The sequence below is a fragment of the Anabrus simplex genome, chromosome 2 (genome assembly GCF_040414725.1).
Source record: "Anabrus simplex isolate iqAnaSimp1 chromosome 2, ASM4041472v1, whole genome shotgun sequence".
Lineage (NCBI taxonomy): Eukaryota > Metazoa > Arthropoda > Insecta > Orthoptera > Tettigoniidae > Anabrus > Anabrus simplex.
In genome coordinates, this window is record NC_090266.1 from 330,206,912 (window position 1) to 330,223,450 (window position 16,539).

Sequence of the window (16,539 nt, forward strand, 5' to 3'; positions counted from 1 at the left end):
ATTACTTTATTATTTCACAACACAACTGCTTCCGACTGTTTTGTTCACAACATTCTTGAATCATTTTTTGCTGAAATGACAGAAGAAGAAAAAGAAAGGTATGGCTATTTCCTGCAGGATGATGCGACAGCCTATACGGCCCATGCAGCAGTTACAGGAAGTGTTCGATGGTGATCTTTCTATCATTTTACATATTCCGATACATCTTATTACAAGTTTCCAACAGGTCAGAAGTTACGCAAGAAGGAATGCTCTCACCATATTATTCCAAAACATTGAACATTAAACTCGTAAGACAATCTGATGTCGATCAGTACGCAACTATAAGAAGATTTTTTTATTCATTTTACCAAAATTGGCATCTTTTAAACATGCAAAATACGTACTTGTTTTAACATAGAAATGTACAATTCATTAAGAGTGTGTTAATAGAACATCAAGACCATACCCGTGACATTTCACAAACAAACATTTATATAATAATAATGCTATTTGCTTTACGTCCCACTAACTACTTTTTCGGTCTTCGGAGACGCCAAAAAACAAACATTTAGATATAATTTTCGACTCTTTACAACTCCAATTTGACGAAAATTTTATCACAATATTGTATCATTTAAACTTAGAAATAAGTTGCCTTAAACTTAGAAATAAGTCGGGTTTAACATTGTATGTCATTTTACCAAAATTAAGATTCTTCAGCAGCTGAAGATGGCCTATAATAAAGACCAAAACGGGTAATGTAAAATGTATTAAATACATCAATATCAATTTTTTTTAAAGTATTGATTAGGTGGGAAATCCAGCTTTATAATGTGATCATTGGAACTATCAATACAGGGCTAATGAAGCTAATAAACCATGTGTCAAGCTTGGCGTGAGAAGAAGTCTTGACAGCTTAAAACAGTTTGTTAGTAACTACTGGACTTGAAAGGCACGTTGTGAGGTTATTATCACGATGGTTAAGTACACTACAGTGCAGAGAATATTTTTGGTCGAGTGTTATTTGCACAAGAAGAAACCAATTAAAACGTGCCTTGGAAAATTCCCTAGACAGTTTCCCGGTTCTATATTACCATCAAAACTTTACGTGCCACAATTCGTTCACAAGAAACACAGTACTGGTTCAGAAATTAATTTTTAATAAACAGCAAAGGAGAACAGCTCTCATACAAGACCGCAAGTCAGTCTACATAAGTCGCTTCAGAGAGTAGCTCAGGAAACTGGTATTTCACATTTGTCAGTACGTAATACAAAACAATTATTAGATTTACGATGTTACCAGACTCAATCAGTCCAGAACATACAGACAAAGGATTTCGTTGCAAGAATAAGATTTTGCAATTGGCTAAGAAATAGTGTCCACAATGGCATTGTGGATAAAAACTTTCTTTTAACGGGCAACGAAGCATGGTTCATTCCAGTGGATATGTCAATTCACAGAACATTAGGATCTGGGATACAGAGAACCTGCACATTTTACAGCTGAAACCCCTGCATGATATGAAGGTGGGTGTATGGTGCGCTATTAGTGCCCGATGAATTATTGGTCCGATACTTTTTCAGAACACAATTACTTCCGACCATTATGTTCACAACATTCTTGAACCATTTCTTGCTAAAATGACAGAAGAAGAAAAAGAAAGGTATGGCTATTTCCTGCAGGATGATGAGACAGCCTATATGGCCCATGCAGCAGTTACAGGAAGTGTTCGATGGTGATCAGATCATCAGTAAAAGCTTATGCACCCCCTTGTTCACCTGTTTCAAGCACCTATGACTGTTACCTATGGGGAAATCTCAAACGAAAAGTTTATAGTAGTAATCCTCAAACAGCAGAATAATTAAAAATCACTGTGCATTTTACCAGTGTCCATGAACTGCAAAGTGTGTTTCGAAATCTCATTACAAGATGTGAAGATGCATCCCAGCTCAAGATCATTTTCAACATCTTCTGTAAACACTGGTGAGTTCAGTTTAATTTATTTATTTGTCCTGATGTATATGTGTACAGGCAGTGAGTTCAGTTTCGTTTAGTTTCTATAGGCGTAATCATGCCACGTCTTTGAGACATTTACGTCCGCTGACCATTGCAGGCAATGAGCTTGCTGTCACCACTTCTCTGCACTCCTATGCCTCGGTACTTTGCTACAAAGTCTTAAATGATAATCCCTGTATATGCATTATTAAACTTAATAATTAGTCTAATGTCACCTTCAAATGCATTTCCTTGTTAGTTTTTGATGTCTACACATTGGTAAACAAAATATGCATTTGCATAAAAAATCTGATAACTAGTTACCACATAACTGAGGGCGTTAAGAGTGGGAGGAGGTTATAACCCATTTATTACTGGCCTTGTAATTTCACTTTGTGCATTTAATTGCAAAAGAGTTCCAATCTCTGGTCATTATTGTGATACTTTTATATAACTAAAAACTACAGTGACTGTAAATATTTTGTCTACATAATTGGAAAACTACACTTATTATGTCAATACCTGAGGTATTATATTCACAGTTTACCCACAAAGCTTTTTTTAAAGTTATTCGCAAGAAGACCGCAACAGTAGTAAAAAATTTATATTCGGACTGTACAATTTACGCTGCGAGACACAGGTTGACACACCAGTGTATTTTGCAATAAAGATACAGACCTATAAATATAACATGAGATTATGCAAGTAATATTCTCTGAATACTTAAATCAGATCACAGATAAATATTGTTTCAACAAGTAGAAGCATGTACACCGATTTGTGACATGTAGAGTATTAGCAGCGTGGAAAAATGTCAGTGGGTTCTTGGTGACAACAGGGACTTCCAGCAATTACAAGATATATGCTGAATTCTAAGTGGTAGCAGAATTTAAATATGCACCAACAATGTAAGTAGAGGTGGAGAGATCATTCAATAATTAAAAATGTGTTATCAGATAGAAGACTCAACTTAAAAAGTAGAAAATTTTAACAAGTATTTGATGTCATGAGCAATCAATGACAGTATCTTAATGATTTTTAAAGAATAGTGTGTGTTGACAGAGATAAAAAATAGATTTGGTTCCTTTATATGACAATGAATTCACATGTGTATTCAGATATGTTACCCTAATCAAACAAGCCATTGTTTAAGGTTAATTTCATTTCATAATGAGTTGCATATAAAATATGTTCATGTTTCATATTTACTGTGCCCCAGGTCCAGCTATTTTGCCACAAAATGTCCATAATTGTTGTTATAAAACCAACATTAAATTAAAATTACAGTGCCTACTCTCCTCTCCTGGACATTTTGCATTTCTTTTAAAGTCACATTCAAATGCTTTTTGATTAATAACCAGCATATGGAAGCTGATGTTCTTCAAACAAGTGAACAATGTTTCACTTTTTCGTGTGAGTAGCACCTAATAATCAATTTCCACTTGTATCAGTCTTAACCTGATAGGGCACATAAGCTCGATGCAGCCTTGTGTTTTGGTCACCAAATACAATCTGTCAAGGTGACAGCTGGGTCATTTGGACTTAAGATGATTTTGTGTCTACAGCTCAAATATACTGTCAGGCTATGTGTTAGAAGGGAATCTTGTATCTGCTGCCTTTTCTGGCTTTATCACTTCTTAAGATTTTCCATGATAGAAAAGCAACTCTGTGGACAACAGTAAGGTGTTTGTCGTGAATCAATATTCATCAGGGGCTGCCTGGCCAAGGCGGTAAAGGCGTGCTCGGTCCGCCCGGAAGGACGTGGGTTTGAATCCCCGTCAGGAAGTCGTAAAATTTAAGAAACAAGATTTCCACTTCAGGAGGTGCATATGGCCCTAAGGTTCACTCAGCCTACACCAAAAATAAGTACCAGGTTGATTCCTGGGGGCAAAGGTGGCCGGGCGTAGAGCTAACCACTCTGCCCCATCACGTGCCGAGGTTAACAATGGTGGAAGCCTTTACCTTCCACTCCTTCAAGGGCCTTCATGGCCTGTACGGAAGTGACTTTGCTTTGCAATATTCATTACCAATTTCAGATGACAGATTTTTTATTTTTAATGCTATTTGTTCGGGGCTTCGACCTATGTGAATCCCTTGCCCCTACTGCCACCATATTGTATGAAAACTCCGTGTAATTGGAATGGCTGTAGTGTGGAATGTTGTGTGTGAAGAAAGGAATATTAAGGATGTCACAAACACCTACCCCTGACCCAGCCAGGAATCGAACCAGGGGCCGCCAGGTGACAGGCGGCCGCGTTGCCCCCTAGACCGTGGGGCCGGACCAGATGACAGATACACTAGTACATCAAACCCAAATGAGTAATGTCTGTTAATACTCATATAGCATTCATAAATAATAATAATAATAATAATAATAATAATAATAATAATAATAATAACAACTGTGATTTCACATCCTTTCAACTGACAGATTTTAAGAGAGGCCAGAGAACTACAATTTTGCTCTGAACGAGGTTTTTTAACATGCCAGTAAGAACTCTTAAATGTCAAACATGCCAGAACTTTATTCCCCTAATTGAGCACAGAAGGCATATTATGCTAACCTACTACACTATGCAGCTGATCAGTTGCTCATATACCAAAGGAAGACTGGCAAAATCTTGTATTCTATTATTTGTTATAACAACCTATGCCTTACACTCAAGCAGATGGTAGATATAGAAGCAGAAGGCAAAAGAAGACAGATAGCAATGACTAAAATATCCTTACAAAATGGAAAAGAATGATATTGTTCAAAGTATATTCACTCAGATATACAGTGGAACTTTCCACTATGAGACTATCACTGTAATGCATATGTGCAAAGTGGTCAAACTTTTGTATAACAAAAACACATTCTAAACAATAGATAATATCTCAGCAGACCAGATGTAAAAGTAAACAGTCATTCAAAATTATGTTTTGAGCAGAAGTTCAACATGCAGTAAAAATATAAGTTCATGGCTGTCCGGTGTAGCTCCACACATATACAGGTAAAGGCTCTTTTCTCTCCACTTTTTACTATTAATGCAGAATACCCAACAATTCCTATACTACTGCTGTTCATGGTAGTCCGTTCTACTCATTTAGTGGGTACAACGGACCTGTGGTTTTTCAGAGATTAGGATCTCTCAAACCAAAGATAACAAAAAACAAAACAATCGAGACCAGAGTTGTCAGAATTATTATTATTGTTCAGTGCATTCTTTTAGATATGAGATTCATTTACTCCCTGCTTCCAGGAGCTGAAAATGAAAGGACAGAATTCAGTGAATGCATCAGTGAGTTTTGCAGAAGATATGAAAAGTCTATCAGCTGGAAAACAAAGAATGAACGGAGGATGTTACGGGTAAGTTTACACGACTTACGAGGAACGCATCCCATTTCCAGGTTGGAAAAGCACAATATTGTTGAAATCGGTGAAACTAACACACAACATCTGGTTCGTACATGTAGTATTAGTTACTAATGGAAAATCCTTTCCACAAGAAAACAATGGTAAGTTTAAATTTAGGTGGTGAGGAAAAAAAAAAAAAAAAAAAATCAGCCTCTGGGAAGAAAGATGATCTATAGCAATAGGAAATACATTCAAACCAACATCATTATGAAACTTCACAAAATAATCCAACTTTCACCATGATCAGTGAATGAAGAACGAGTCACTGCACCAATCAAAAAGTTCACTCCAACTAAATCAAAAGCGAGCTCCTTAGGAGTGGGAAAAATTTCAGGACCAGCAGATGAGTAACACCTCTTCAAGAACTCTTATTGGTTTAGATAGAGTGAATTTTCGTGGTCAATGTAGGGAGTTGTTATTCATTTGCTACTCATGGTGCAAGTGAGAAGTGTTTCATGATCACTTTATGAACTTAGACAATAACCACTATGTAAAATGTACCTGATTGTACCCAAAGGTGGAATTTCCATACTTTTCCAAAGAACAAGATGTTCTATTAGCAATCAATATTGTGTCCAAAACTAAAAATTAAGTGGTTCCTTTTACAATATAACGAGTGTTGTGCTTCTGACCTTGATGTGAGGTATGTTTCTCGTTACAAAGGAACTACCGTATTTCTCCAAATCCAAGATGACTTTTTTCTCATAATTTCATGCAAAAAATTAAGAGTCGTATGCATTTACGACGTAACACTAAAAACACCACTGGCAGGTCACCACGCTGCTTCCCGCACGTGCATAAAACTCGACCTTCAACGCCTGAGTCTTTCTTAGGTCTATAGGCTACTTCACTAGCCGCAGCAACCGGTTGTACAGCACCTATGTATAATGTCACTAGTTCTCAGGAAACAGTGAAGAGAGAATTACATTCTACATGGCAGGAGACAGACCCACAGCCTGGCGACAGACAATCCCCTGAATAGATATTAAAAAAAAAAAAAAAAATGACCCCCATATTAGCCTCAACAAAAATGTTTCTCAGGTCCGTAGAATGGCACCACAACATACGAGTCTTAGAAAGACCATGGCTACTCAGTGGCAGAGTTATAAGGCATTTGCTGTACCTGACACTTAGTCAAATTAACAGTTTTACAGACAACAGGAATATTTTTATGATGGATTGTTGTATTGTAAAGGCACGTGGGACAGGTACTGCCAGTAAATTTTCAACGGGTTCTTATCGATATTATGGCACCAATTTTAATCGAATGATTACTGAACTCATGGAAATAAAGAATAATTGTGCGGCTGCAAGGAAATGTGGCATAACTAAAGCCAATGTTCAGCGTTAGTGTGAAGACAAAGATAGCCTAAAAACATGTACTGTACACGAAAGGCATTCATATGATTTCACAAAGCACTTCTTAAGCCTGATTTTCTTTAAGGAAAAAGTGGGTGTCGTCTTGCATTTAGGGTCGTCTTGGATTCGTAGAAATACGGTACTTTTGTGTAATACTAGACGAATGATACTTGCACCATTATCAATGTAAATAGGCACATAAAGCTTGCAATACCATTCTTGTCAATCAAGATAGTGGCAACAGCACTGTTAGATTGTATTTGTTGGAGATTAATTGGTGACTCGTATAAAACTACAGGTCAATTCTACAAACAAGAACAGATCTTTGAACAGCTCAGTGACCTACTATTATGTCCCTGGCCATACGTAATAACGAATTACTTGCAGTGCAACAATGTGCAGATCCTACCAATGTTATAGGCATGAAAGACAATAATAAACAAGATGAATTCAATTCCTCAAATCGGTTAAGTAAATCTTATTCACCTAGGCTCGGTTTCACTGTTTGAGACGACTCGATGTTTGAAGATTTAGCATCTGTGTCACTGATTTCACTTTCTGTAAAGAAAATGAAGTGCATGTAATATGAAATAAAAGACAAAGTACATGAAAGAAATACTTTTAGATTTTTCTTCCAAGTCAAGATATAACTGAGAGCTAACTTATAAGCTTGTGTTTTAATATCATTCCCATCAGTGCTTCGATTTCCACTCAGTACCCATTAATATGGAACATACAAATGAGAAACTCACTCTCCCTTAGGAAATAGTACCAACAGTAAACCAAAGATGAATTAAAATATAAATAACAAAACTATAACCAACCACTGGTTATGGAAGCGTCATCAACTTGTAAAACCAAAAGTTGAATGTATGTAAGTCTCATTAACATTCAACTTTCAAAAAATAAATCATTCAATTTTGCTTCAGACAGAATTTTAGGTTTTAGGTAGTGAATATCCAAGAAACAACATGAACAAGTGAATGCTGGTATATTAATTGCTTGAAAACTATCTGTATCTCACAAAATTCGGCACTGCCATAAAGCAGGAGACCTTCTGAAAGATTTTATTATATAAGAGGTTTCTACCATAACTGATTAAAACAATACTACAACACAGAATTAAAGAATGAACAATTAACATGCGATAACAAGCAATAAACGTCACATTCTCTTTCAATCATTTTAAGATTGTAATCTTAAAGAAGCCTAAAGTTACGTGATTCTAAAACTCTCCTATTTTGCTATGGGCCAGTAATCTTGCATTCTCATCTTCGAGCTGGGAAGGGGTGAAATCTGCTCCTCCTCAGGACTGAGGACCTTGAGGAGATGGATTTACTATTAAAGTCTCCGAAAGGTTGGCACTAGATAGAGGTCCTTCTCCTCCTCCTTCATTTCATGTTCATACAGTTCTTTCTCTTCCACATGGCAGGCCAATTAAAGCCTATTCTCTAATCTCATGAAGCAGCATTTCGTCTTCCACTAGCGTCTCATATACTGAAAATTCAGCAGTAATAAACCATGAGTGAGCCAACAGTCCTTTACCAGACTAATATGGATGAACGAACATTCATTCATACATATAGTGAAGTGTTAGTTAAGGTACAAAGTAAGGAGCGTGCAGAGTGGAGAGCTTCCCACAGAAAAATTTCTAAAATGCAATGAAAATTTGTAAACGGTTAGGGAAAAGTAAATAGTTTACTCTGCCATTACTGTATACTGTCCTACCTGACCATTCCCAGAAATGATATAGCTAATACTCCTATTTGACATAAAGGGGATCACATATTTTTTCATCTCTCATGATATTAAAGAAGTCCATGAATTAGACAAAATGATCCGGGTATGTAAGGTATTTGAGGACATGTAATTGAGCGCCTGCAGTTAGGTGAAAATTAATTGCTGTACTTTTAACTTTTCAAGCATCAATGCCATGCTAAGGTAAGAGATGAAAATGCATGCTGTGATTGTTGTGATACACATAAAACACTGATGGTGAGATTGCGTGGCTTTTGAAAGCCAGCAGGTAATTTGTGGACAAAGTTCCGAAGGAGTTAGAAGCCTCTGGCAGCGATGTATCGCACATAGCCATGTGCATATAGCCTTCACAGCCTTCGGACAGTATGAGAATGCCTTAGTTCTTACAACATGTGGAGAATCCCAGAACGTCCACGAGGACCACTGCCATAGATATCTAACACCATAAAGTGCACTGAGATGCATGAGGACATTCTATGCATGTCTTATATCATAAGGAAAGGGCATTTCTTGTCAGCACCCACACAAGAACAACAGCTGTTTCAAGCAAAGTGATTAATGAAAAGTTGAAACATCTGGAAGAACCTGGCCTGCTCTGTATTTCCCCCCCCCTGGTGAAATATATTTCTACCAGGACTACAAGATGAACAGGAGAAACGACACGTGGATATGAGCCAATTCTTATGATGCCATATGATATAAATTCTGTATTGATCCATATTTTCAAGTACTCAATGTTTAAAAGGGTAAAAGGGGGTCCACCTATTCAATACACAATTATTAATGAGATTGTAACTATTACAAGATGTTAGATTAGTATGTATTGAATAGGAGAGCATATTCAATTTCCTTTGTAAGGAGATTATAACCATATTTTAATTAAAAAATCATTGGCTATATCCTCATTAAAAATATCAATGGGACTGGTTTCGACCTTAAGCATGAGGTCACTCTCAGGCATTACAATGAACCAAAGTTGGAAAAAAAAAGGTACAGAACATCTAAAATATGTGATGAAACAAAAACATTTTTAAACTTTGTAAATCTTTGATATCGGTAGTGACGGTTTAAAGATATAAAGTATACAATATTAATATTATGTGTGAAAAAAAACTTTATCAAGTTAAATGGCACTTTGTCAACTTGTAGGCGTAGAATACCACCAGTGAGAATTATGACTGCAGTTACTTACAATACGCGTTTACTGGATGTGAAGTTTTACAATCTTATAAAGGATGGACATCGACAATCAGCAGAACTATTGAATTCACTGGCCCAGTAGATGATTGTAGGTGGTTTTCAATATGGATCAATTGTTATTAACCAGAATACATGTCCTATCACACAACTTCATGGGTGTCCTTCTACAGGAAGCTACTTACTATAATTACTACAATTTCGTTACAAGGTTGTTCAGTCCTCACCCGACCAATTGTGTAACGCTACTTCCACTTCGTAAGTGAGCGAGTGTCTTGAAAAGGTGCGTAAAATCAACCGTTATTGGGAGGGGTCATGTTATCACTCTTTTCCATGCTCGTTTTTTGTACACATATATAGCAAAACAGTGTTCGGAGAATGGGTTAACACTCAGGGTGACTGCTGCAAAAGTTATTGTGGCCCGTTGCACACAACAGGAGCCCCTGGTGAAATAATTGCCTAGGAAAAGTGTTAATCGCAGTGCACTGGGGAAACCCCCTATTTGCGTGCCAAGAAATCCACCGACTCCAACACATAACGTAAAAAAAAAAAAAAATGTGAAACTGAAAACAAGATAGTTCCAGGGGCCTGTTCCACGAATGAACTTTGCAACTTTGCACTTTTCAGTTCAGATTTTGTTCCGCCATCACTTTTCAGATTTAACTTGCAAAGTGAAAACTGAAAAGTTAGGAATCTTTTCACTTTTCAAGCCTGTTATGTTCCTCCGTTGGTACAGAAATGCAAAGTGCAAAGAAATGAAGTGAAAAGTTTTCATAAATCTTGCAAAGAGATGATTCCCTTTTCATCTGTTAATAAGTATGTACAGTACACTAGTTTCTCGGCGTAGAATTTTGTTTAGTGATATAAACACTTAACGACGTGAGCTTTTGTTAGCATCAAGTGAGGACAGTGATGAAGAATACAATAAGAGAACATACAAAGACAAGATTAATTTCCATAACCTCACTTCGACGGACTTTCGCGAGTGATTTCGTTTTACCCCAACACAGGCTGACTATATTCTTGAAATTATCGGTCATTTATTGAAACATGCAACAAAAAGAAGTCAATTCCTTTCCGAAAAAGAAATACTTATATGTGTACATTGGTTAGTAAATGGTGCCCAGCTGCACGGTGTAGCAGCAATGCATGGGACATCGGAATCAATTATTTGCAGAACTGTTATCAAAGTCATAGATGTTACAGTAAATGTAATATTATCTCACAGTAGGTTGGCCCGATAATCCACATAATATAGCGACGGGATTTCTAATGAAGGGTGAATTTCCTTCTGCATGTAGATGTGTTGATGGTACTCTCGTTAACAATGACATGTGTCATCATTTGAGAGGTTATCTTTAAAGTTGTCAAAAAGGATGTCACGTTTCTCCTTGACAACTTCCAGCACAGACAGCTTCTTGTAATACTAACCTTTCTTTTCCATTATAAAAACTTAAACGGTACCACAATTATACCGCCAAGTTCGCCGCGAAAAGTAAAGCATTACAAACAGAGTATTTGGCCTATACAGTTAGCTCATGGAATAAACTTGATCGGATCACTCATTCGGAAAGACTTTTCACTTTGCGAAGAAATTGAAAAGTACAACCTAGATCATGGTGGAACAGAAAGACTTTGCAAGAAGTGAAAAGTGCAAAGTTGAAGAAAAGTTGCGAAGTTCATTCATGGAACAGGCCCCAGGAATACATTACACCTATCTGTCGGACAGATATTCCACAACTGTATGGAACAGAATCAAGCCAGGTGCAGATTTATAAGGACACGGTCTCAAGTCATACTACCATACTACCATAGATCTCTGAGTTTTTATCAGAATACTGAACTGGAATTAGGTATTTGTGTAAATCACTTTCATGACATTCATGTGAAGAGTCCTGATGCAAGTCCAATGGATTTCTGTGCATTTGGACTGTTGTAAAGGACATCTCCAATATCACCATTGATGCACCCAGGATGGTCTGTGGAAAGCTTGCACGAATGAATGGAACAGAATTCCCATGCTTGTGTTCCAAATGGAGTTTGCTTCAATGGAAACTTTGATGTCTACGATTGTTCACACCGCTGGCAGTACTGGAGTTCCAACAGAATGGGACAGGTGGTGGTGGCGGCTAGGTATCGTGTAAGGCGAAGACCCTTGAAAATCTGATGGCTACAAACTGAACAATCTTCCATATATGTATGCTTAGAGTTACCATATCTTCTGCAATCGGAGAAGTATTACCTCTGTTGGTGATAAATCACTTCACGCAACTGAATTTGCAGGCTTCCACAAACTATTCATGCTCATCCCAAGGATCACATTAAAAGCCTAGTAGTAGTAGTAGTAGTAGTAGTAGTAGTAGTAGCAGTAGCAGTAGTACGGCCTCAGCTACCGTGAGTAGGCATTTTAATTCCACACCATCTGGCTGCCTCCTCATCAATTTAGATGTTCCGTTTTACACTAGGCCTACCAGGAAGCAGAGTAAATCGAATCTCTCTTGGGCCTCTATGGCCAAGTTATAATTAATTTTGTTGGGTGAACAACAAATGTGCCACCACAGATCTTTTACACGCTGAAATCATAAGATATGGGGTGCTGATTGGATTTTTTCGCCCTTAAAAACTCCACTTCACAAAGGAAAAATTAAATGTATCCTCCTAATTCAAAACAAAACATAAATCCATCATTAGATGGAGCAATAAAATTCAAACTTGTTTCAACTCGTTTGAGCCATCTTCAGTGAAATAAGGGGTGTTATCTACATAATACAAGCTAAAAATATGCTAAAAACGTAATGAAAGAGACATGACGGAAATAAAAACAACAACAACAATATAGAATATTTGTATCACTAGATGGAGCAATAAATAACTCGCTGTGACAAATTCAGTGAAAAAAAGGTTAATATATAACATAATTGAATCCAAAAAGTGTACTAAACCTAAGAAGAAAATAAAATAAAATAAAATAAAATAAAATAAAATAAATGATACAGACGGATACAAAGCAGTAAGTGCTAATAGTGAAGTTGCGGACCTCTTAGTCTAAAATTTTTTAGTTTGATAACAATTCAAAAAATAGGACGAAATTAGTGTGTTGAAAATTCAGGTTGACAGTCTGTCTTCGTAGGAACACCATCACCACAAATGGCTAGGAGGGGAGTGAAAAAGCTTGATAAACCAAGTTTGAGAGGAGACAACGTGCCAGGTGAAATGTACGTAATAAGTGATAGAAAAAACGCTGATGAATTAAAAATTTTAGAAAATCAGCATTCTCAATTTCTTCTCAATTTAGCGGTCCCATTCTCGAAGATTGTTTCCAATGTTGGCTAGGAAAATTGAGAAGCTGTATAGCTTCTCAATTTTGTCATTGCCCTCCCGACCATTTAAAATAAGGCAAACACACCTAATAACTTTTTTTCCCCGCTGAATTAGCGAGTTATTTATTGCTCCTTCTAGTGATGTAAATATAGTATACTGTTGTTGTTTTTATTACCGTCATGTCTCCTTTGTTTTTCATTTGCTCCTACATTATATTTTTGGCACATTTTTAGCTTGTATTATGTAGATTACTTTAACCCCCCCCGTCCTTATTTCACTGAAGATGGCTCAAATAAGTCTAAACATGTTTGAATTTCATTGCTCAATCTAATGATGGAATTATGTTTTGTATTGAATTAGGAGGATACATATAATTTTTTCCTTTGTAAACAGGACCAAATCCACATGTGTAACGCAGTTCTCACCCATAATCCCACAGTTGTGGGAAGAGTGGCAGGAAAAGAAGAAGGTAATGATAACGATAATAATATATTCGCAAAACCGACAGGAGCAAATACAATGTTTAAAATACAGCGGATATCTACCAGTACTAACCAAACCGGGGCACAGAATTAGTCTCACATCACAGGGATGGAACAGTGGGGGGGTCAATAATTGAGTCCTGAATACAAGTACTCCGGGATCAAGATAACTGCTTCTTTTCACCGAGCAACAAGTAGTATTGTCTCAAACTATAGGCCTATTGTATAGTGATACTAATATTTAATTCATCATTGCGGGGATTAAACCGTAGCACTATACACAAACAGGGGACCACGACAGTTGCTTGTTTTCACTACTAAAGAGAAGGTTTTTGTTATTTCTATTAGTACCACACGTAAAATGGAACAGTATATTATGTTAACATAAATATGGAGCTAGGTAATATAATTCTGTCTACCCATCGGTTAACTAATCATATTATTTCAATCTTCTGCGTGTGTTAAGATTATATATACACCGATAAGTATCTGTATAAATGTACACTTATATGTACCAGTATAGTTTGATGATACTGTGTTGTATATTCTGATATGTAAAACCACCTAACCTGGAATATGGTAATGTTAATTTTTTAATTTAAATGTAGACTAACTTTACAGTCATCACATACATTATTCAAGACAATGACTATACTATTTTATGCGACAAGTATTATAATGTAAATGTTATTATAGGCCTAGCTACCGACAGAGAATTTCTAACCTCTTCAATAATTGTGACTTGTAGGCCTATAACCCGTATAAATCTAAATTTTGAAGTCTTACGTCAAATAGACTCTGAATACATACACACAGCATAAACAAAATAAATAACATCCTAAAACAATGACCTAGTCAAGTAGCGGCTCGTGACTCGGATGGCAGGTGGGGCTAATGTGGGTATTATTATTATTATTATTATTATTATTATTATTATTATTATTATTATTATTAGAGCCTCCATGGCTCAGGGGGCAGTGTGCCGGGCTCTCACAGCTGGATTCCATGGTACAAATCCCGGTCACTCCATGTGAGATTTGTGCTAGACAAAGCAAAGGCAGGACAGGTTTTTCTCCGGGTACTCCAGTTTTCCCTGTCATCTTTCATTCCAGCAACACTGTCCAATATCATTTCATTTCATCTGTCAGTCATTAATCATTGCCCCAAAGAAGTGCGACAGGCTTCGGCAGCTGGCACAATTCCTAACCTCGCCGGTAGATAGGGGCTTCATTCATTCCATTCCTGCCCCAGTCGAGTGACTGGAAACAGGCTGTAGAATTTCATTTTCATTATTATTATTATTATTATTATTATTATTATTATTATTATTTATGTAGGTTTTGTTGCTTCTGTTGTGGTATATACACACAAATTAAACATTGTAATTACCTTTTTATTGACAGTATCAGTACAGTTAAGCCTGCTTGATTCCAATTCATGCTAATAGTAAAATACTTTAAAAGTTAAATTATTTATTAAGGGAATGCGTTCGTCAATTCTTCTGCGATGCAAACAAATCAATCATTTTTCGGTTGAATTCCGCAAATCTCTGCAATGATGTCCTTATGAATAGTAAGCACAGCTAATGCATTTAAACGTCTTTGTCCCATTGAGTTCCTTAGATAAGTATTAACTCGTTTTAGAGTACTGAAACAACGTTCTGATTCCGCGGTTGAAATTGAGGTTGTAAGTACTATATCTGATAGTTTGTGTACTTCTAGTAAGGCTGTTTCCAGATTGTTTTCCTTCATTAGGGTGCAAAGAGAAAGTACACTTGTTACACTCGCAATTGTATCATTCCTTTAAAGCACAGTTAGTTCACATTCTAACTTATCCCTCTTAAGCATGGGATAATTGTTCACTGCACTGGTTACAAATACCATAGGAAAACCAACATTATGTTCAATGAAAAATTGTGGATCAATTAAAGAAAAACACTGTATGTGCTGCGCTTCTTCGAAATGGTGTTTCATCTGATTCACAATTATGTCACAGGCTTCCTTAGCATCAGCACTTACGTTCACTTCTTTCCGTGCAGGTTTTGTTGGGTGTTCAGAATTTCGTTCCAACTCAGGTAAATTCCTTCTGATGTTATTCATTGCAGTTTCGAAATGCTGAATTGCAGTATGAACGTTTAGGGCATCGGTTGATGATTTATGCAGTGTGTTGTACAGAATGTTAACGTGTATCAGAATGGAATTAAAAAATTACAGAAAATACAGGAACTTCTCAACATTCAGATGATTCTCTAATCCTACTGCCTCTCTAACTGTAACTTCATCCCAACCATCATCATTTCGAATGGTGTCAAAACACTCAAGAAGAGAATCGTTATTGTTGGAGACAGTAATAACAACTCTGCTATGAAAATTCCAGCGTGTTGCTACAGTTTTTGCAACCGCACTGTCACAGACAGATCTCAATAAATCAGTGCGCTTGGAAGAAGAAGAAGAAGAAAAAAATGAAAAGCACTATATATTGATGAAAAACAACTTCACTGATTTCACAGTAGAGCACGCTTTCTTTATTACAAAGTTTAGCTGATGAGCGTAACAGTGGATGAAATGTGCACGAGGAAATCTGTCTTTTATCTTTCCCTGCACCCATCTCCCCACAATAAACAGTCAGCCATGTGTCCCTGTCAAACAAAGATAACGCAAATGTTCTTGATTCACGAAACTCTGATGAAGCTTAAAATCTCTAGGTTGATGCGTGCGAAGTCTTTTAACTTCTAATTTTTCTTCTACATTTACCCCACTAGAGGAGAGATCATCACTTGGACTATGTGCAAGTAGGGTAGCATCCTGCTTCATGAATTTACCGAGCTCGGAACATTTTAAGCAAGCCTCCAACCTATGGGAGTAACGGAGTCCCACTCCCATTTGACAGGCAAGGGGCTCTCTGAAAACAACTTGGCGAATGAAATGGAATTCGATAGGGGAGCTATCAATATTAATGTGGCTTATGGAAGAAGGAAAGTATAGAACTGGCTGAGTCAGCAAAGAGGATGCACCTAGATGTGCTAGGAATAAGTGATCTTCGGGTAA

General features: G+C 36.9%; 1 protein-coding gene across 5 annotated transcripts in view; it reads right to left on the minus strand.

The window, feature by feature from the left end:
* p120ctn (adherens junction protein p120) overlaps nt 1-16,539 on the minus strand; it is a 914,089-nt gene that overhangs the window by 380,871 nt on the left and 516,679 nt on the right. For 4 of the 5 annotated variants that reach the window (XM_067140688.2, XM_067140689.2, XM_067140691.2 and 1 more), the window contains exon 12: nt 7,221-7,292. The exons of the other annotated variant lie outside the window; for it this stretch is intronic. In XM_067140688.2, coding sequence (XP_066996789.2) covers nt 7,221-7,292 — 72 coding nt within the window. The remainder of the gene's footprint in view (nt 1-7,220; nt 7,293-16,539) is intronic. 5 annotated transcript variants of the gene reach the window in all.